Source organism: Pteropus alecto, unplaced genomic scaffold (assembly GCF_000325575.1).
Source record: "Pteropus alecto unplaced genomic scaffold, ASM32557v1 scaffold22, whole genome shotgun sequence".
Taxonomy (NCBI): domain Eukaryota; kingdom Metazoa; phylum Chordata; class Mammalia; order Chiroptera; family Pteropodidae; genus Pteropus; species Pteropus alecto.
The window spans coordinates 1,254,373-1,276,280 of record NW_006434839.1 but is presented as its reverse complement, the minus strand read 5'-3'; the positions used below and the strand labels follow the sequence as shown (position 1 = coordinate 1,276,280).

The following is a 21,908-nucleotide window of genomic DNA, read 5'->3' as shown; positions in this document are numbered from 1 at the left end:
TTGTCAAATTTGAAGAGAATGAGGGAAGCCAGGACGGTTGAAACGCAGTGAGCGAGGGGAGAGTAATACATGGTAAAGGCAGGCGTTAGATGTCATAGGGCCTCATGGCCCCCATAAGGATTTAGGAGATTACTCCAAGGACATTGGGCAGATTTTTAAAGATTTTAAGCAGGATAGCTGTGTCACAGCTGCTGTTACGTGGGGAATGAACTCTATGGAGTGGTTACAGGGGAAAACCCAAAGTTCAGTTTTGGACATTCTCATTTGAGATGTTTGTGCGGCATTTAAGCAGATGTGTTCCGTGGTCAGTTATAGCAGCTGGAGTTTAAAAGGTGAGTTCTAGCCTGGGGAGGCAGCAGGGTCTTCTCTGACCCCAGGGTGAAGTCATAAAGTCAGTGTAAGGCCAAAGCATGAACAATTAGGAATTACTTTTGAGAAACTCTAATATCTCTTTTTCATGAACCTTTGGAAGTTCAAAGCCAAAGTTCACTTCTTTTTCTCTTTGCACTGTGGCCACTCCTCCCATCTCCCCTTTCCCCTTAATAATATCTTCTTGGAGTTAATGGACACCAAGGTGTGGTCTGTGGAAATGAGAAAAATGGCAAAAGATTTTTTTTTTTTCACCAAGTGGGTGGAGTTGAATTCACTGTTCACATAATAGAGCTTTAGTGCATACACCTGAAAATCATCAGCAAACAGATGGTTTTTAAATTTATGGGAATGGATAAGGTCACTTAGGATGAGAACGGAGCAAAATAAAGGCTGTATCAGTTTCCCAAGGCTGCTGTGACCAAGTACCACAGACTGCGTGGCTTAACACAGGAATTGATTCTCTCATAGATCTGGAGGCCGGAAGTCAGAAATCCAGGTGTCAACAGGGCCGGACTCCCTCTGAAACCCGCAGGTCAGAATCCATTTTTTTTTTTTTTTTTGCCTCTTCTGGCTTCTGATATTTGCTGGCACCCCTTGGCATCCCTTGGCTTGTGGATGCATCACTCCAGTCTCCCCAGACACAAGGCACCCTCCCCTCTTGTGTCTGTGTCTCCACGTGGCACTGTCTTTCTTGTGTGTCTTTCTCTCCTGTTCTAAGGAAACCAGTCATATTGGATTCGGGGTCATTCTTACTTCGATACAACCTCATCTTAACTAATTATAATGGTAAAGACCCTATTTCCACATTAGCTCACATTCTGAGATATTGGGGGGTTAAGACTTCAACATATCTTTTGGGGGGACACGCATGTATAATGACATATATCCATGGTTACAGTATCATATGGAATGGTTTCACTACCCTAAAAATCTCCTGCGCCCCACCCGTTCATCATCTCTCTCCCTCCACCCCTGGCGACTGCTGATCTTTTTACTGTTTCCAGAGCTTGGCCTTTTCCAGACGTCGAATGCTTGGAACTGTACAGTATTCAGCCTTTCAGATGGGCTTCCTTCACTTAGTAATATGCATTTAAAGTTCCTCCATGTCGTTTTATCGATGGCTCATTTTTCACTGTTGCCTAATATTCCACGATACGTGTATTTCCAACAGACTTTTTATTTTTATTTTTTAAAAAAGACCAAAGACTACATTGTATTGGAGTGAAACATCAAGAGCTGTATTAGAGAGAAAAAGAAGATGTGCAGGTGGCCTGGGCGAGGAAGTTACATACGTGCCCAGTGTTGTCGCCTTCATGCAGATGGTGTGTGTCGGAGGAGAGAGGGATTATGGGCTGGCTGTAAATCTAAGAACCAAAGTATTTCCCCTCTGCTCCCTCCTGGAAACACAGCTCAGCTGCCTGCCAGCAACCACATCCCACGAGTGCAGTGCCTGAGCCATCGCCCTGTGCACAGTACAGGGCTTGGTACTGATGGTAGACTAAGAAAAAAAAAACGGTAGCATCCCATATCTCTCAAAGCCCATCACTCTGAGCTGTACATGGAAGAGCATGAATAGATGCTTGAATGAATGGTTGAAGAAACACAGGATAGGCCCCAGATTTAGGAACTTAGGGAAGGTGCAGGAAGGAGGCAGAACCATTTGGTCATTAATGATCTTGTGATAAGGCCCTGGAAGTGCCATGGCCAAACCCAAGACCCTGTGCTGAGCACTGCAGAGGGACGGTTTGCATCCCCAAGATACCTGACAATAAAGGAAATAACAGCCTGGTGCCAGCCAATAGACCCAGAGGAAAATAGCCTGTGTGTATTTTTCCCCAATTCTTCTACAGCCTGATCTTCACCGCCACCTAGTGGTGTGCTGTGCAAACTGGCCACACTATCAAAGCAAAGGACCTGGGGCTTCATGCCCTGGTTTCAACCTAGAAGAATTAGAGCCTTCCTCATAAGGTTCCAGCTAAGAGACCACGTGGGAACAATGAATGCATCGAGGGCTTTAGAATTAATATCAGAGAATTTGAAGTCACAGAACCCAATCTCAGCAACCACATACACAATTAGTAGCAGCATTTAGTCTTTGTGCTTATTATTTTTTACAGTTTGGGATGTTGAGCAATTTTGGACAATGAGGCCAAGATCAAAAGCGAAAGCTGTGCAAAGGAAATAGGAAAAGGAGAAGTAGAAAAGAGAATCAGATTTGGTCCCTAACTCCAGGCATTTCCATTTCACGATGAAGGTGAGTAAGGCTCCTTTAAATGTCCAAGGTCAAATGTCCAGTAAAAGAGGCAAGAACCTGATTGAGTGCAGTGTTCGTTTCCTTTTGCTACGCTGCCTTAAAGGGCCCCCTTTCTTTCGATATTTGCCTTGTTTTGCTACAGTTAGATTTATATTCCTCTGTCAAGGAGTCGGTCATATCTATTCCACTCCATACTCATAAATTGTTCTCCTGAAGGCTTGGATTACTTTATCTCTCATGCAGCTGGAATTTAGAGAATTTACACAATGTGGGTGGCAGTTTATTGCACTCATTCTATACATTAAATGTCTTCTAAGTAATGTCAACTCATATCCCCTTATCTGCAATAAACTTTTAGGTTTCTCTCGGTGCTTAATGTTTTAAATCTGGTTAATACAATTCACAGTGGATTTTTAAAAGCTGCATGTGGTTTGGAGTTAAAAGGAGAACTTACACGTATTTGGCATTACATTCTTAGTAGGAGATTTCACATCCAATAACTCAATCTTCATGAGTAGCTCTATAGGTAAGTTAGAGAATTATCCTTATATTGATGAAGAAATAAAGATTCAGACATCTTCAATAACCACCCCCAATGACATAGCAACGAAACAGAAGAGCTGGAAATTAAACCTGAGTTTCCTGTCTCGGAGTCTAATGGTATTTTTTTACTGCACCACTTGACTCCACCAGATTCAAAGCCAAGAAGTCCAAATTTTATTCCCAACTGAAATAATACCTGAAACATTGTCTACTACACCATTCTTTGGGAAATTTGTATGTTTATTTGTATGTCAAAGGTTCTGTTGAATTTTAACTTACACACGTGTTTACCTGAGTGATTCCCAAGCTTATGGAATTATTGGATTTGCTGTTCTTGTTGTTGTTTGGTATGTGTGTGTAACTATTAACTCTGCTCTGAAATAGTGCTCTGGAAACACACTATGAGAAATGCTGGTAGAGATCATATGCTGAAGAGTCTGATTGGAGAGATCTGGAGTTGAGAGACAGTTGGGAACAAAATGAGGATTCAGTCTTTCAAAATACTCCTTGGGTATACTTGCCTAAAAGAGCTCAGAGCATAATTCCATCTTAAAATTCTCATTGGTAGCCTTCCTTGTTCAAGAGAGAGTTAATGGGGGAAAGCAAGATTTCAGTGATATAGTGATTATCTCCAGGACCGTCCATGAAAAGTTCAAGGTGTCTGTGGTGCCGTGTCTTCTCACTTGCTTTCTTCGACGTCTCTCACCTTTTCTTGGATGGCTACTCACTCTAGTGGCCCGTCGCTGCGTGCACTAGGTTTCAAAGTTACCTCTGAGACCTATTCTGATTTCCTCAGTGCCTGTCAGTTCAGTGTTAGGAATACAGTCTGCGCGAATTAATAGTCATTATATTATCAGTCCTTAGTGCTTCGGGAGTATTTGTAATTGGAACAAATAAATCTCCAACGGGAAAAATTTTCAATTAGCTTCAGAGATTTAGGGGAAAGATTTTGATTGTCTGACTCCAGTGCCATCCAGCCTCTGCCAGTGGATTCAGGGCTGTCCATACTGGGGCTCTCATCCCAGGCCTAAATCCAGGATAGGAGGAGGCACAGGCAAATGGATGCAGAAAAACATTTGAAAAAATACAACCATTCATAACAAAAACTCTTAGAAGATGGAATTGCAGGGAATGCCCTTAACCTGATGAGAAACTTATAGCTATGATCACTCTTACGGGTGAAATTCCAAATGTGTTTCTCTTTAGATCAAGAGTTAGACAGGAATGTCTGTTCTTACCAATTCTACTTCCTATTGCCTTGGAAATATTAATTAGCAAAATAAAGAAATAAAAAGAAATAATATGCATTCAGATTAGAAAGGAAGAGGTAAAGCTGCCATTATTTATAGTTGACATGATTATATACATAGAAAATCTTTAGGATTCTGCCAAAAAATAAAAAATACCATAACTAATAATTGAATTCGGTGAAGTCGCATGGTACGAATTGCATTTCTGCATTCTAGAAACAAACAATTAGATGTTGAACTTTAAACAGTACCATTTACAATGATACTAAAAAGATGAAAAACATAGGGATATATCAAATAAAATATGTGCAAGACATATACACTTAAAACTTAAGAAATGTAACTTAAAGAACACCTAAGTAAGTGGAGAGAAATACCAGATGCATGTAAAAAGGCTGTTTCCTCAAATTGATCTGTGGATTTAATGCCATCCTAATCAAAATCACAGTAAGCTTTTGTGTATGTGAGTAGAAATCTACAAGCTGACGTTAGCCTCCCTACAGAAATTCATAGAACCTGGAATAACCAACATATTTTGAAAAATAACAAAATTGGAAGATATACACTACCTAATTTCAAGACTTATTAGAAAGCCTTATTAATGAACACAGTATTAGCATAAGGGTGGACGGTTTGAATAAATATGCATGTAATTTTGTATTTAGAAGGGTAGAAAATTGAGAAGTTCGTGGTTCATTCAACCCTTAGCATTTATTTTATTCTAGGCACTGTACATATGAGGATATGGGTATTCTGTGGGAAAAAGAATAATATTATCATTGCCCTCATAAAATTTAAAACACCCTGGTGAGGGGAGAGGTCAGGCATTAAATGGATAATCACACAACCAAATCTATAATTACAGATTATTATGAATTCTATAAAAAGGAAGGGAGTTATGGGAGGAGCCTGATTTGGATGGATGACTCAAGGAATGTCTCTTTGGTGAAGGGACTCAGGCTGAGAGAAAGGAGATGAATGGGCATTAAGTAATGAGTGAATGGACCAGCCTCAATTAAGACCTTGAAACTGGAATTTTAAAAGATTAATATAAAAAAACAAAACCATAGAAAACTCATAGGTAATAAATATAGGTGAATTTATGATCATTCTAGAGTATGATTAAGATTTAACCATGAAAAATTCAAGAGTTTTTTGTTGTTTGGTTTTTATTTTTATTTTTTTTAACCTAAAATGTACCATAAACCAAGTGCAAAGGCAAAGTTAACCAGGAAAATATTTTAAACAAATAAATCAAAGGTTTACCATCCTTAATCTATAAATAATATGTATCAAATTGATGAGAAAGGCTTTATATTACCAATAGAATCCAGTTACTATAATATCATCCTTCTAAAATAGTTTAATACTTTGGTTATTTAGATAAAATTATAGAATTTTAAAAGCAAAAGTTAACATAAAAAGCAAACTGAGAAAATATAATAAAATATGAGTAAAAGACATAAGCAAATATTTTATGTAAGGAGAAATAAAAATAGCTAATAGATGAAAAACATTTTTACTCATAATCAAAGAAATATACATTTAAAAATGAAATACCATTTTCCCAGCAATTAAATAAATAAAAATTGGGGAGGGAGGACTCACTCAGTGATGGCGAGGATGCCATGTTATACAGATAGTGAGAATATAAATTCATTATAAGCTTTTAATAAAACAGTTTGGAAACATGCATCTGGAACCTCAAATGTATCTCCTCTGATTCCAGTTTTTAAAAACCCTAAGGACATAATCATAAATGACTTCAAATATTTTTTTTTTTAGTTAAAATCTTAAAACCCAATCTTTCAACAATGAAGAGATCAACAGTGATGTATCCAAAATGTTGAAAGATCATATATTAATTAAAAAGAATTTTAAAAATTATTCTGATCTAGGGTCACCTGGAACCATGTGGCTGCTGAGGGCAGAGACTTTTACGGCCACAGTTCCCCAGAGACACGTTAGCTGGGCTACTCCATTAATGCCATCATGGTGAAGGGAAGCACTGTACCCTCCACCCAAAGAAGCCACACGTTTTAAGGTCACCGATGTGACACTGGTGTGTGCTGCAGTGACCCATTTCACAGGTGAGTGAAACGCTATCAAGTTTGAGCTGGCTCAGAGCATGAGAAGGTGCCTCTACCACTCTAGAACCAGAGATTATGTCCTTCAGTCCCGAAGACCTAGCAGATCTAATCAGATGTCTGGGTCTAGGGGGCAGATCGGGACGTTGTAAAGGAGTGTATGGCAAGACCCATGAAAGAGTCACGATGTGGTTTTATTTTCCCTGCCTGTTGTCCCGCCTTGCAAGGACCACCGTCTTGGGACTTACCGGAGGCTAACTTATAAATAGCCATAGTTATCTTGTACAATATTGCTTTTACCAAAGAACCCAAGTTAGATAATGGGCTACAGCCCCTAAAAATCACTGGCTACATAGCCAACACCCAGAAGCAGCTGGCCTTACAGAACAGTGCAATGGCTTATTAAAATTCACTTATGCCTCTAGCTGGTTAAATAAACACTATCAATATGGAGTGCTGCCCGCAACATGGAGAATATTCTGTGAATCAGCATGATACACAGTAATTATTCTCCCTTCAGCCAGAATACATGAATCAGGGAATCAAATAGTAGAATCGGGGATGGCACAGCTTACAAATACCCAGAGACCTCCTTCTAAAATGTTTGCCTTGTGTTCCCATTGTATAGAAAATTCAATACTCCACAGAGAGATAATAATATGCTACTGAATTTGAAGCTTAGACTTCCAGCTCCATATCACATCTCATGAGGTCACTTGTAAATAGGCAAAAATAAAAGTCATGCTTTTAGCCAGTGTATTTGACACATTTTATGCATCAGTTCATATTTAACGACCCCGCCTGTCTCTTGTTCCAGCTGCCGCTGTGGCAGCCAGTGATGCGTTTGTTCTGACTGTGCCCATCTCAAGCGTGTGCCCCAAGGCTCTTGCCTTTGATCCCCGACTTCTTTGTTCTTATTAATTCTCTTTTATGTTTTGCCTCTCTGATGAATGAAATGAAAAAAAGAACTAGATAAATGGAGAGATATTCCATGTTCTGGATAGGAAGACTCAATATTGTCAAGATGTTGGTTCTTCCTAATTCAACCTATAGATTCAATGCAATCTCAATCAAAATCTCAGCCAGCTAGTTTATGGATGTCAGCAAACCGATTTGGACGTTTATACAGAGAGGCAAACAACTCAAATAGCCAACATATTATTGAAGGAGAAGAATAAAGTTGGAGAACTAATGCTATATGACCTCAAGACTTATGATAACATTACAGTTGTCAAGACAGTGTGGTATTGGTGAAGGAACAGACAAATAGATCAATGGAACAAAACTGAGAGCCCAGAAAAAAATCCCACAAATATAGTTAACTGATCTTTGACGAAGGAGCAAAGACAGTATAATAGATAATAGTCTCTTTCAACAAACGGTGCTTGAACAAATGGACATATAAATACAAAAAAATGAATCTAGACCCAGACCTTACACTCTTCACAATAATGCACTCAAAATGGATCATAGACCTAAATGTAAAATGTAAAACTATAAAACTCCTAGAAGATAACATAGGAGAAAACCTAGAACATCTTGTATATGGCGATGCCTTTTTTAGATACAATGCCAGATATGATCCATGAAAAAAAAATGTAAATCGGTCATCTGCTTTGTGAAAGACAATATCGAGAGAATTAGAAGACAAGCCACAAACTGAGAGGAAATATTTGCAAAAGACACATCTGGAAAGGGACTGCTATTCAAAATATACAAAGAATTCTTAAAACTCAATCATAAGAAAACAAACAACCTGATTAAAAAAATGGGTCAAAAATCTTAACAGAAAAGTTGGAAAATAAGCTTATGAAAAGCTGCTTTACATCCTATGTCATCAGGGAAATGTAAATTAAAATAACGAGACGCCATTACACACCTATTAGAATGAGTGACATCTAGAACACTGACAACATCAAGCGCTGGTGTTGACATGAAGCAACAGGAACTCATTCGTTGCTGGTGGGCATGCAAAATGATGCAGCCAGTTCGGAAGAGAGTTTAGTGGTTTCTTAAAAAATGAAACGTACTCTTACCATATGATCCATCCATCACAGTTCTTGGTATTTACCCAAAGAAGTTGAAAACTTACGTCCACAGAAAAACATGCACATGGATGTTTATAGCAGCTTTATTCATAATTGTCAAAACTTGGGAGCAACCAAGATGTCCTTTAGTAGTTTGAGTGGATAAGCTGTGATACATCCAGACCATGGAATATTATTTAGTGTTAAAAAGAAATAAGCTATCAAGTCACTACAAAAAAACACGGAGGAACCTTAAATACATAGTATAAAGGGAAAGAAGCCAATCTGAAAAGGCTATGTTCTAGATGGTTTCAATTATATGACATTCTGGGAAGGATAAATCTATGGAGACCACGAAAAGATCAGTGATGAGGTGAGAAAAGTAGGCAGAGCACAGAGGATTTTTAGGGCAGTGAAATTACTCCATATGGCATAATGTTATTTGTGCTTTTATACTATAATAATATGTTATTATACTTTTGTTTAAATCTGTAGACAAAAAACCAAGAGTCAATCTGAAGGTAAACTATGGATTGGGGATGATTATGATGTGTTGATGTAGGATCATCCTTGGTTAAAAAAAAATGAAAGGTAAAGACGGTACCATTCTGGTGAGTGATGTTTAGAATGGGGGAGAGGGAGGCCATGCAAGTGTTGGGGTGGAGAGATATATGGGAAATCTCTGTACCTTTTTCTCAATTTCATTATAATCCTAAAACTGCTTTTAAAAATAAGGTCTTAAAAATAACCTACTTAACATTCACTATAGATAGAATTTTCTCCTTCTTTTTCCAGAATACTTAGAAATTGAGTTACTCTAGGAGACTGGGATTTGCAAAAACAATATTGGAGACCCTGCTTGATGCAATCAACATAGACCCTACCTTTGTCCCTTTTCGTTCCTGTATTAAACAGGCAGTTGGATGGTGCCAGCCAGGGCCCAGATGTTATCAGGAGGAATAGGTCACAAAGGATGACACGGAGACACATTAACAAGAGAAGTCACATTTAGGAAAAAGCAGAACCCATATAGATCATGAGTGAGAATGTGCATTACAGAAGGTTCTTATAAAATCCCATGTTGTAATATATGGAAGATATTTCCTCTCCTAGGAACCCACTGGTTTCTTGAAAGGTCTCATTTACATGTTTCCAATCTGGTGGTAGTAGATGCAGTGGATATTAAAGGTCACAATAAAGAAGAGATTTTAAACATAAATACCATAAGAATACCATTTCATATTTTTTCTGAGCGGAAACAAAGTAGTCTAAAGAAATACCTGTGTGCATAAAATAAGCAAATAAAGCAAAATGAATGTTAAAAGAGTTTGTACATAATTTTCCATGATAGAACTTCTGACTGGGGAGCATCTATTCCCACAAACAGATTTCATCTGAGATGCTACGTATGAGGCTATTCATGGTGATATGAGCTTTATATCAGTTTTTCTGAACCTTCAACTCTGTTTTATTGTTAATGAATCTATAGAAAATGAGCACGGGTCCAAGGAAGAAATTGGAGAATGATTTTAGGAACAAGAAAAGGTTAATCATTCCATTCACGTCAACTAGCTCCTTTCTGCTATCTATTTTTTCACCTGTTTTTTCCCCCCTTAAAACCATATCGTCTTTTTTAAAAACACTGTCCTCACTGTGTCTCCTACCCATCAGTAACTTGTGGCTGGTAGTTTATCAAGTAGGTGCCATTGACTTCAAAGAACAGAACTCTCTGACTCTAACTGGCTTAAATGATAAGGGATTTTCTTATTCCACATAGTGGGATGTCCAGCATTTGAGCAAGCTCCAGGCATGGTAATAACCATTTGGCTAAATGATGCCATCAAGGACCCAGGTTCTTTCCATCTTTTCCCTCCCACCCTCGGTGAGTTGCCTTTGCCCCAGGCTGATTCTCTTTGTGGCTGAAGAATGGTTGTAGCAGTTTCAGGTATTACGTGCATCTATGATCCTATCTAGGGGGAAAAGTAGACATCTCTCTCTTAAAAAAAAACGAAAAGCTTTATTGAGGTATAATTCACATACCATACAATTCTATTTAAAGTTTATAATTCAGTGGTTTTTAGTATACTCATAGAGTGGCATGACCATAACGACCAATTTTAGAACATTTCATTACTCTAAATCCTACCTACATTCTTTGGTTTATGGCTCCTTCATCTTCAAAGCCAGCAGTTCACCATCTTCTCCAACCCTCCCTTCCACCCCAAATCATCTCTGTCTTCCTTGTTATAAGCACCTCTGTGATTACATTGCGCTCACCTGGATAACCCAGGATAAACATCCCATCTCAAAGGCCTGAACTTAATCACACCTGGAGTGTATTCATATGTTCCAAGGATTAAGACATGGACATTTTTGGGGGATATTATTTGTCGACCACATAGTGTTTAGTGTTAAGAATCTATACCTGTGAAAAAGAGAAAAGGAAGCTTGACTGGGCAGAGGGAGAAGCTGAACTGTGATAACAGCCAGTAAATGGAGAAATTAGGTTGCAAGTTCTATAAGGGCAGGACCCATGAGGGATGCTGTATATGAGTACATCCCTAGTGCCTAGCACATACGTACACAACACTTAGAAAATGTTGAGTTGACAGAGTGATAGATGGAAGAAGGAAAGAAAGAAACCTGGACTAATTGGCTTGAGAGTCTGGAGATGGGGTGAAGGAGGCAGGTGGTAGGAGGACAGAAAATTAGAACTGCTGTCTGGTGGTCAGCACTGGCCCTGGCTTCTGTGTGGTCTCTTGGTTTCTAGAATCCATCCATCATATTATGTCCAGAGAGATGTTTAATACATAAACCAGATCACATTGTTCCCCTTCTGAATCCCCTCAGCACTCAGTTGGTATAGGGCCGGAATTCTTTATCACCATGGCCTGTCTTGCCCACCTCCAGCTTCATCGCTACCCCGTATTCCTGGGCTCCCTCTGCTTCTCCCACACCGACGCCTGCTCCTTCTCGCCTTTCAGGTCTCAGATTAATCGCCCCTTACTCAGGACTAACTTTGCCTAATTTAAAATGCTTCTCCCCCATCTCGTTCCCTTTATACCATCCCTTCCGTTTCTTTCGCGGTCCTTATCACTGTCTAAAATTGTCCTGTTCGTTATTTTCTGATGTAGCGACAGGTCCTAAAACAGTGTTTGCCTAAGTGGACTTTCCATAAAATATGGTTGAGCGACTGATGGATGGATGGATGAATAAATGAGTGAACGAAAGCTAAGGTGGTCCGCAGGTGGCGGCCCCCGAAGACCGCGCCCTCCCTGAGCGTCAGGGACCCGCGGCGGAACGCGCGGGCGGCGGCAGCGGTTTCCCTTAAACGAGCGGCGGACTGTTGAGGGAGCATACCGGAAGTCAGGGCGGTGAGCGGGACCCGCGGTGGTGAGTGCGGCGGTACCCGGGCGGGGTGCGGAGCGCGGGAAGCTGGGACTAGGCGCTGGCGGAGGGCCGGGAGCGTGGGGTGGAGTTGCGGGAGTCGCAGGCCGTGGGGACCTGGCCTCGGGGGCCCGGTGTCCGGGCGGCGGGTGCGGGCGGCGGCGCGAGGGCCCAGCGCGAGTGTCGCGGAGAAGACTCCGTGCGGATGGCGGGAACCCTGTTGTCCGACTCCGTGCGGATGGCGGGAACCCTGTTATCCCTGTGGAGATCAGCCGCCCTGGGTTCTGGTCCCGGAGCTGTCGCTAATTCGTGTGACCCTTACTCTATTCCTTTGGGCTTCAGCTTAGTCGTTTGCAAAATGGGGCGAATAGTTTCTGATTGAGCGATGGGTTCATTCATTGCAGGTGCTTTACTTAGTTCTGTTTGCTAGAGATGCATAGACAGAACCTGCCCGAGGGGTTCACTGTCTAGTGAGAAAACCTCCACCTTGCAGGTGAGGAGGTCGAATACAATTAGAATTTAACAGTGCTTTGGGGGAGAAAAACCTGCTTTTCAGATGAGAAATGTTAATTGGAACATAAAATTTAGATTGAGGAGGAAGAATTCCGTTTGGGGTACTTGGAAGGAGTATATACATTGTTAACTAATGTAGTGCATATTGTGATGTCAACTTAAATGCTTACGGAAAAATTTACCATGAGCATTCACAGCCCTATCAGATGTGATCTTTACAGCCAAATGAGTTAATCAGAACAGGTGGTGTATCTTCATTTTACTAATGAGGAAAGTGTATTCACAGCCCTATCAGATGTGGTCCTTAAGCCTAATGAGTTAATCAGAGCAGCTGGTGTATCTTCATTTTACTAATGAGGACGAGCGCAGAGGTTAAATGACTTACCCAGGCTCTCACCGCCAGTAAGTGACAAAGCCAGGATTAGAATCTAGGCCTCAGGACCTTTGACCTAGTGCTCTTTACAATACACTAGGTTGCCTGCTTTTTTCCCACATTATTTTTATAATCTACAAATCATTTGTGACTAAGACGGAGTTCTATTGGGTCATGGTTGGCCTTGAAACATACCTATGGACTGACTCTTAGATTGTTCCCGTACTTACTGGCATTCGCTTCACTCCCTACCTTTGGGTGATTTTGTCTGTGCTCACACTTGACCTTCTTCATACCGGGTCCCAAATCGCTATCACTCCAAATTTATATCTTCCACCCAGATAGTTTCTCCAAGCTTCAAACCGCTAAATCCAGATATTCACTGATCATTTCTGTCTGGATGCTCTACAGGCATCTCAAACTTAGTGTCTCCTAAACTACACATACTACCTTTCCCCCCCAAACCTGCACTCCAAATCTAATGATTGAAATCATTATCCAGTCAGTCGCCCAAATACAAACCTGGCTTGGTTCCTCCTCTCTCCCTTCCTACAATCAATTGATCACCAAGTGTTACCACGTTCTATTTTATAAGGATCTCCCAGATCCACCATCTCTCTGTTGCTCCTTTATTCTTTTAGTTGCCTAGAGATTATGGCAACAACTTCCTACCGGCTCTCTTTAGCTTCATCCAGTCCATTCTCCATTCTGCTTCAAAGTGATCTTTCTACAGTTCAAATATAATCATTTCACTCACTTGCTTAAATCCCTTCAAGGTTTTCATCACCTTCAACATAATATCTAAAGTCCTTAGCGTGGATTCAAAGTTTTTTTCTGATCTTTTCTGAACTTCCCCCACCTTCCCCATCCTTTATCTCCAACCTGCCACCTTCCCTCTCCTTTATCTCCAAACCACTGTTTCTCAGAGTGTGTGTGGTGCTGACCTTCATTAGAAGCCCGGGAATGCTTGCTAAAGATGAAAATGACAGCCCAGCCAGCTCTAATCAGAACATCAGGGGTAATGCTCAAGATTCTGCATTTTACACAAGTTCTCTGCCTTTTAGCAACTGGTACATTCGCGTTTGAGAGGCCTTGTTCTAGATACTGCCCCACGTTTACCCTGCTCTGTATCTATACCTGACCGCCTACCTGTGTTTTCCTGAACAACTTGGGTATCTTTTATGCCTATCTATGTGCACATGAGTCTCTTTAACTCCTTTTTCAACTCTTCCTCATTCTTTATCACTCTGTCATGCCATCTGGGAAGACTTCCCTGACCATGCACCAGCATGCCGCCTCCGGTCTATGTTGGGTCCATTCTTGTGAACTCTCACAGAGCTGGTGGCTTATTTTTCAACATTCCTTCCACTGTATTGCAACCATAAGTTGCATAATTGACATTGTGGGTTTAACAGTTGTGAGCACTGGAAAACGGAGACTTGTTCTTCCCCGCCTGGAACCCAATACAGAGCCTAGCATATAGGTGTTTATTAAAGTCTCGGTGAATGGTGAGTGCTTTAGGGACCAGATGGAGTGGCCTTTAATTGTCCCGTGCCTTTGGGTTCCATTATGTACCAGCCTGGACTATGTCCCTGATTCATGGGTAGCTGTGCTCCCTGGCACTATTGCTGGTGAGAAGGATGTTTCTTGCCTTGAGAGGAATTTTAACCAATAGTGGTGTTAAAGAAAAAATTTAGTGACACTTGTTACAGAATAGTAAGGTAGACTTTATTCAAGGGACTGGAGGAGAGGTGTCTTGATGAATGTAGAGACCACTGCAGTGGGCATCTTGGAATAGGGTAGTAGGTTTGACTCAACTCCTGACTCCATCAAGGATGAGTAGGAGTTTATAGTCAAGAAGCAGGTGGAGTTGGGGGTGGTCAGTGAGTGGAAAATTACTTAGAGAAAATATCATCGATAAGGGGAATTCTTGTTAGGATGACTCAACAGACTTCTTGGTGAAGTCAGGCCACGGTGATGAGATATCCGCGGTGGTCTGCTACCAAGGGTGGGGGGTTTTTGCTAAACTAACTTAGCAGGATTCTTGCTCAAACTGGACTCTGTAAGGACAGAGGGAAGCCCAAGCTTGGGCCTAGTCCATCAGAGAGCTCAGAGGAGCTTGAGTAAAGTTAGGTCAAGAAAGGGATCTCTGTGGTTAAAGGTGTTACCAAAGCAAAGGGGTCCATCTGCCTGCGTACGTCAAGTCCAATGAGATACGTACAGAGTTTGCAGCAAAGAAAGTAAAGGTTTATTTTAGGGAGTAGCAAGTGCTGGAGACACAGGTGAACTACTTTTGAAAGACCTGGCCCTCTGAGTCTTGAGGGGATAGATTGTATAGGGGTGGTGGGTGCTACTGATTTGGAGGTGGGGTTGGTAATTGATCATCGCATCTGATTCTGGAATCAGCCATGGCGTCATCCTGTCTGGGACTGCTGTGGCTGGGGCTGAAACATACCTAAAGCCAAGATGATGTTATCCTTAGTTTAACCAAAACTTATTATCCTCATGATCCTTAGACCTGAGGCTTTATTCTTAAAAGATTTGACACTGGTGGGAACCTTATGTCCTAAGGCTTAATGATGAAGGGAGCAGGCGTAAAAAGATGGAAGGATAGGGCTGAAAAGCAAGTGAGTCACTGCCATTATAGCAGGCAAAGCCTGCTTGAATCAGAAAAGCTTTCTTAAAGAAATGAAGTCTGTGTGGTTACAAAGGGAGTCATAAAAGAACTAGAATCTTCTGCGAAAACATTTTTTTTCTTGGTCTCTTGCATGCACATATAGTCATAAAAATTTTTGTTTAAATGACTGTTTAGAAAATTATTTGTATTCATTTTAGAAAACTTAGCAAATACATTGCAATTTAAAAGCTAAACCTACAACCAAGAGGGAACTACTTAAAATTTTGTGTGTGAGTTAATTTCTATTGGTATTTTTTGCCATTTCTATTTATGTTTGAATGTAATTGGGATAATAGCAATTACCTATGTATTTTTATCTTGCCGATTTGACTTAACATTGTATTTTGAGATTTTCCCGTATCAGCAAAAGTTCTTTGTGAGGACAATTAACGTAGGAGAAGGAGAAAGTTTTCCTTGACCCTCTTTGGGTCCCTGGCTGGGTCTGGAAATTAAACTAGACAAAGACAGAGTAACAGGAAAAACATTACACATTTATTATAGGTTTTACATGACATGGGAGCCTTCATAAGGAATCGAAGACCCAAAGAAACAGACCTGAGTACTGAACGCTAGGTTCGATGACGAGCAGAGGAGCATGGTAGTATAAGGAGTTCAGAGGTAACTTTCTGAGCGGGGGACACAGCAGGGGCTGTTCCTCAGGATTCTTCCGGATGTCCCTTTGTCTTTGGAGAGGAAGACATGAGAGGGCTTTTCGACCTGTCAGGGAAGAAGGGTGAGATGGGGGAGGAGGTCTGTCCTTCTTCTGTTTTCTTAAACTCCTTCAGCTTAAAATGTGCAGTATGCCAATGTGCCACACTTTGGGGTAGAGTGCCCTGTCCCCATCACACTGAACAGTTACTTACTGAATGGTGGCTCTTTGTGCCAGATCTTATTTTAGGCAGTGGGGATACAGCGGTGACCAGATGGTCCAAGTTCTTACTGTCATGGAGTTTACATTCCAGTGGGATAAGCTGATAATTAGCAAGTGAGGATCATCAAATAAGTGCTAAGAAGAAAACAAACAGAATAAGGATGCCGCTTTGTTTTTTAGTAAGGTTCTGCGAGCTTACCTTCCCTGTAGGAGTGTGTGAGAGTGTCTGTCTCATTTTGTCATCAGCAAATATGACTATTTAAAAAGATTTGTTCATTTTCTAGGTGACTAGTGATAGTTCTTTGTAATTTCCATGGCTTTTGATTACTCAGGAAGTCGAATATTTTTACATAGCCATGTGCATGTCCTCTTCATTGAGTTTTCTGTGTATGTTCTCTATTTACTTTGCTATTGAGGGTCTAGTGTTTTCTTCTATTTTGAATAAGCCCTTTACATCACTAATTTGATGTTGAGTCCTTTATATATAACAGGTCAACAAATACTCTTCAACAGCGGTATGGTGCCTGTAAGAAAGAAAAAATAGGAAGCCTAGAATTCCTTTCCTCTCTTTCTGCCCTCCTCCCTTCTAATACAGTGAGGTAAAAATGATCAGAGAAGAAACAAGTATAATTCAGGTGGAAAGAAGTGAAGAAATAAGGAAAAAAGGTAGTGGGCGGAGAAAAGGAAGGTGATGAGACGAGAAGGGGGAAGACGAGAAGAGGCCAGAGAAGCGGTAGGAAGGAGGGGAGCGAGGGAAGAGCAAGAGAATGAGCAAACGGAAGACAGAGTCATAGGGACTCTATGTGCTGACGTTGGATAATTATGTGTATTTTTCTTTTTCTGCCTCTATAACCTAGAGAATCCCTAGAAGAAGATGACTGTGTTCTTCAAAACACTTCGAAATCATTGGAAGAAAACTACAGCTGGAATCTGCCTGCTGACATGGGGAGGCCATTGGCTCTATGGAAAACACTGGTAAATACCTGATGGCCCCTACCCCACCATTACCTCCCACAACAGAATGGTCCAGAAGGGCCTAAGGTTAAAATCTTGTTCAGCTGTGCTTGTCTATGTAAAATGTTATGGCGTCAAAAGCAAAATAAGTGTTAAATCCACAAAGACAAAGACTTCTGGTTGTAACGGTTCTGTAAAATTGGAACTATGCAGAACTCCTAGCTGATATTGCCGTGGATACAGACTATAGTAGTGAGATGGGAAGGTGAAGACGTCGAGGCCCAGCTGAGAGAGAGAGAAGTCACCTGCCAAGCTAATGGTAGACAGATTGGAACTCATATGTCTCCATGGGGCTTACTCCTTCGGCTTCTTACAGTCTCTGCTGTTATCACTCGGGTCGCTGGACACTTACTGACTCTGCTTCCTCTAACTCCTGTGACTTTCCTCATCTATCCCTTTAGCCTGGGTTCGTTTAAATGAGACAAAGACTTTCAAATCTTTTGTCTGAATAAGGAATTCAACAGTCATGGGTTTTATTAGCTCAGGCATGGAGGGAGAAGAAAGTGCCAGAGCCCAGCTTCCGACTTAATATGCTAATAGGTTTAAGTAAATAGAGTTTTTACATAAAAATTATATAAGTTATTAAGAGAGCCAATCAATCTGCTATCTTTTGGGGATTGAGGGCTACATCTTAACTATATAGCAGCCCTCTGTGCAATCCAGATGTCTTAAATGACTGCTTTGTTAGAGAGCAGAACAGTTAGGCTCTGTAATAAGCATCTTCACATTAGAAAGGAGAGTCGTACTGATACTTTTGTGAATGTTCTCAGTTCACCATTGTCAGATAATTTTGTGATGCAGCATGGTGTCTGTTTTTTTGCAGCTGTCGAGAAGATGGAACATTTCCTCCCTTCCTTTCTAAGTATTCTTAAGGCTTAGCACTTGAATTCCATTAGCTAGTATATAAAGAGTAGACCTAAGAATTAGTAATATTCGAAAAGGAGAGGGTGGAGGAAAGGTTTTACCAAATGGAATATGAAGCATATGATGTTTGCCTTTTCCTCCCTTTTCTAACTACAGTCCTCAAGGAAGGTTCTGTCAAACAAAATTTAACTGAGTAAATTTGAAGATCTAATTGGCTTCATTAAGTGAATCGTGAATTGGGCAGCATCCCATCTAGCAACTAGAAGTGTGCTCCAAGGGGTTGTACAAGATGGAGGGTTTTATAGAAAGAAGGGTGGGGCAAGGGAGCTAGTCACAAAGGAAAGGATTCTTCTTGGTCTAGGGCATATTTTCTTCGAGGAAAAAGAATGGGAAGAGTTATTGTCATGCGTATCGCCACCCCTTCCTATGGGGGATGGAGAGGGCCTGTGTGACAGATCACTTTATTGGTGCTTAACCAGAACGTGCCAGATAGGTTGATTAAGATTATATTTCTGGTAGAGGCTGAAACTGCAGTGAGATCAGGTACTAAGTCTACGTTTGGCCTTTTGGCACGAGTGGCGCCATGTTGGGCCTGCGGTTTTCTCTAACAGCGTCATAAACCTCCTGCCATGGCAAGGATTAGGGTTCCCACTGCAAGGGCACCCAGCCCAGGCCCAGGCCGCTCAGTCAGGGAGAATCTCCACCCACTGAGGATTACTGCTGTGTCTGCCGCTAGGGGAGGATTTGAGGAAATAACCGTGTCCCCTGTTCAGGATGTTTTTGGAGATACTGTAATAATTTCTCGTCCGTGTAGTCTTGAGGCTTTAAAAAAGGCCCATTAAGTCCCAGCACATTAGAGGTTGCGTTCTTTTTTTAAAAATTTTTTTGTGGTAAAATACACATAACATAAAATGGTGTTATTACATTCACATTGTTGTGCAGCCATCACCACCATCCGTCTCTAGAACCCATTTCATCTTGCAAAATAGAAACTGTATCCATTAAAATAATTCTCGCACCCGGCAACCAGCATTGTATTTTCTGCAGAGGCCGTGTTCAGTATTGGATCTGAAACCGCTTGAACCAGAAGTGTGGGAGAAGCATGGATGCCCCCTTCTGCTGTCTCTACCCTTGATGTTCAAGGTTACTGCTCAAAGTGCAGACCTTCAGTGTCCTGCTGCCCTTCTTTTTCTCAAGCGTTTCTCCTGCATGCTTCGGTACCATTTAGCCATTATTAAATTCTGCCCGCTTTTTCAAAAAAAAAAAAAATTGTGGTAAAAAACATAACAGGATTTACCACCGTACCCATTTTTGAGTGTGCAGTCATGAGTGTTAAGTATATTCACGTTATGCACCAGATCTGAAACTTCTTCTTGCAAAACTGAAACTCCGCCCATCGAACATTAACTCCCCATTTCCTCCTCCGCCCAGCCTCTGGAAACCACCATTCTGCTTTCTATTTCTATTAGTTTGACTGCTTTAGATTCTTCATATACATGGAATTATATGGTATTTGTCTTTTGTGACTGGCTTATTTCATTAAGTGTGATGAGTCCTTAAGGTTCATCCATGTAGCATGTGGCAGGGTTTCCTTAAGGCTTAGTGATATTCTGCAATATGTATACAGCACATTTTCTTTACCTTTTCATCTGCTGATGGACATTTGGGTGGCTTCTGCCTCTTGGCTATTGTGAATAATGCTGCTACAGTGAATTGAGGTGTACTGGTATGTCTTTGAGATCCTGGGTATATACTCAGAAGTGGGATTGCTGGATTATATGGTAGTTCTATTTTTAATTTTTTAAGGAACCTCCATACCGTTTTCCTTAGTGGCTGTACCAGTGTGCATTCCTATCACCCGCACAAGGGTCCCAATTTCTCCACATCTTCACCAACAGTTATTATTTTCTGTTTAAATAGTGGCCATCCCGATGAGTGTGATGTGGCATCTTGTGGTTTTGATTTGTACTTCTCTAAAGATTAGTGGTGTTGAAGATCTTTTTTATATGCTTGTTGGCCATTTATCTTCTCTGGAGAAATGTATGTTTAAGTCCTTTGCCTATTTAAAAACAAAAACAAAACAGGTTTTTTGGCTTTATGTTGAGTCGTAGGCATTCTTTAATCCTTTATGAAATATATGATTTGCAAATATTTTCTCCCATTTCAGACGTTGCCTTTTCACTCTGCCGATTGTGTCATTTGATGCACAGAAGTTTTTAAATTTGACGTCATCCATTTATCTGTTTTTGCTTTTGCTGCCTCTGCTTTTGTGTCAAAGCCAAGAAATCATTGCCAAATCCAGTGTCGTGAAGCTTTCCTCTTACGTTTTCTCCTAGAAGTTTTGTAATTTTAGATTTTACATTTAGATCTTTAATTCATTTTGAGTCCTTTCCCCATTGTGTGGTCTTGGCATCCTTGTTGGAGGTCATTTGCTCATATCTGCAAAGGTTTATTTCTGAGCACTCTACTCTGTTCCATTGGTCTATATATGTCTTTAGCCAGTATTACACTGTTTTAATTACTGTAGCTTTGTAATATGTTTTAAAATTAGGAAGTGTGAGTCTTCCAACTTTTTTCTTTTTTTCAAGATAGTTTTGACTCTTTGGGGTCCCATAAGATTCCATATGAATTTTAGGATGTTTTTCTATTTCTGCAAAAAATTCCACTTTTTTGATAGGGATTGTATCGAAGCTGCAGATCACTTTGGATAATATGGCTATTTTAACAATGTTAAGTCTTCCAATTTATGAGCATGGGATATCTTTTTATTTATTCATCTTAAATTTCTTTCAGCAATGTTTTGTAGTTTTTAGTGTCCCTCCTTGGTTAAATTATTCCTAAATATTTTATTATTTTTGATGCTATCATAAATAGGATTTTTTCTTTATTTCCTTTTCATGTCGTTCATTGTTAGTGTATAAAAATGTAATTAATTTTTGTATGTTGATTTTGTGTCCTGCAACTTTGCTGAATTTGTTTATTGTAAGTTTTGTTTTGTTTTGTTTTTTGGCATGGAATCTTTAGGATTTTCTACATCTGCAAACAGATCATTTTACTTCTTCCTTTCCAATTCGGGTGCCCTTTATTCCGTTTTCTTGCCCGATTGCTCTGGCTAGGACTTCTTATACTGCGTCGAATAGAAGTGGCGAGAGTTGTTCTTCTGTTCCTGATCTTAGAGGAAAAGCTTTCAATTTTTCACTGTTGAGTATGAAGTCCGCTGTGGGCTTTTCACATATGGCCATTATTATGTTGAGATAGTTTCCTTCTGTTGTCTTTTTAAAAAAAAATCTGTATATCCCCAACCTTTTCCTATAACAATCCTCACCTTCTTTCTTTATATTCATTTAGTTCTTTTCCTCTGAAAAACTCTTATCCTGCAGCTCTTTTGAGTAGAAGCCACCCTGCCCCTTCAAATAAATCGTGAGGTGGCGTTGGCATTCATTCTCCTAGCTCCCTAGTACCTATTCCAAACCATAGTTTTGCATCTTATAAAAATCTCTTCTCCTTTGAGGCTCATAATATCTGGCTGTATCATAAAACTGTAAACTTTCCAGCTTTCTGGGGTCTCGTCTGCACGTGAGGCTTAGGTGCCTGGCTTATCAGTGTCCTTTTCTGTCTAGTCTTGTCATCGTCCTGAGAGCCCAGAGTATTCAGGCACATGACTTACACTACTCTG

The 21,908-nt window shown here is 40.5% G+C and overlaps 1 protein-coding gene across 3 annotated transcripts in view; it reads left to right on the top strand.

Annotated features, from left to right (window-relative positions):
• The first annotated feature begins 11,831 nt into the window (after window positions 1-11,831).
• AGK (acylglycerol kinase) overlaps window positions 11,832-21,908 on the top strand; it is a 76,544-nt gene continuing 66,467 nt past the window's right edge. The window contains exons 1-3 of one of the 3 annotated variants that reach the window (XM_025045909.1): window positions 11,877-11,926; window positions 15,985-16,101; window positions 17,212-17,329. In XM_025045909.1, coding sequence (XP_024901677.1) covers window positions 17,229-17,329 — 101 coding nt within the window. In that variant the 5' untranslated portion in view covers window positions 11,877-11,926; window positions 15,985-16,101; window positions 17,212-17,228. Of the gene's footprint in view, window positions 11,927-12,287; window positions 12,414-15,984; window positions 16,102-17,211; window positions 17,330-21,908 lie in introns of those variants that run through there. The other 2 variants (XM_015588333.2, XM_015588334.2) reach the window with 2 other exon arrangements.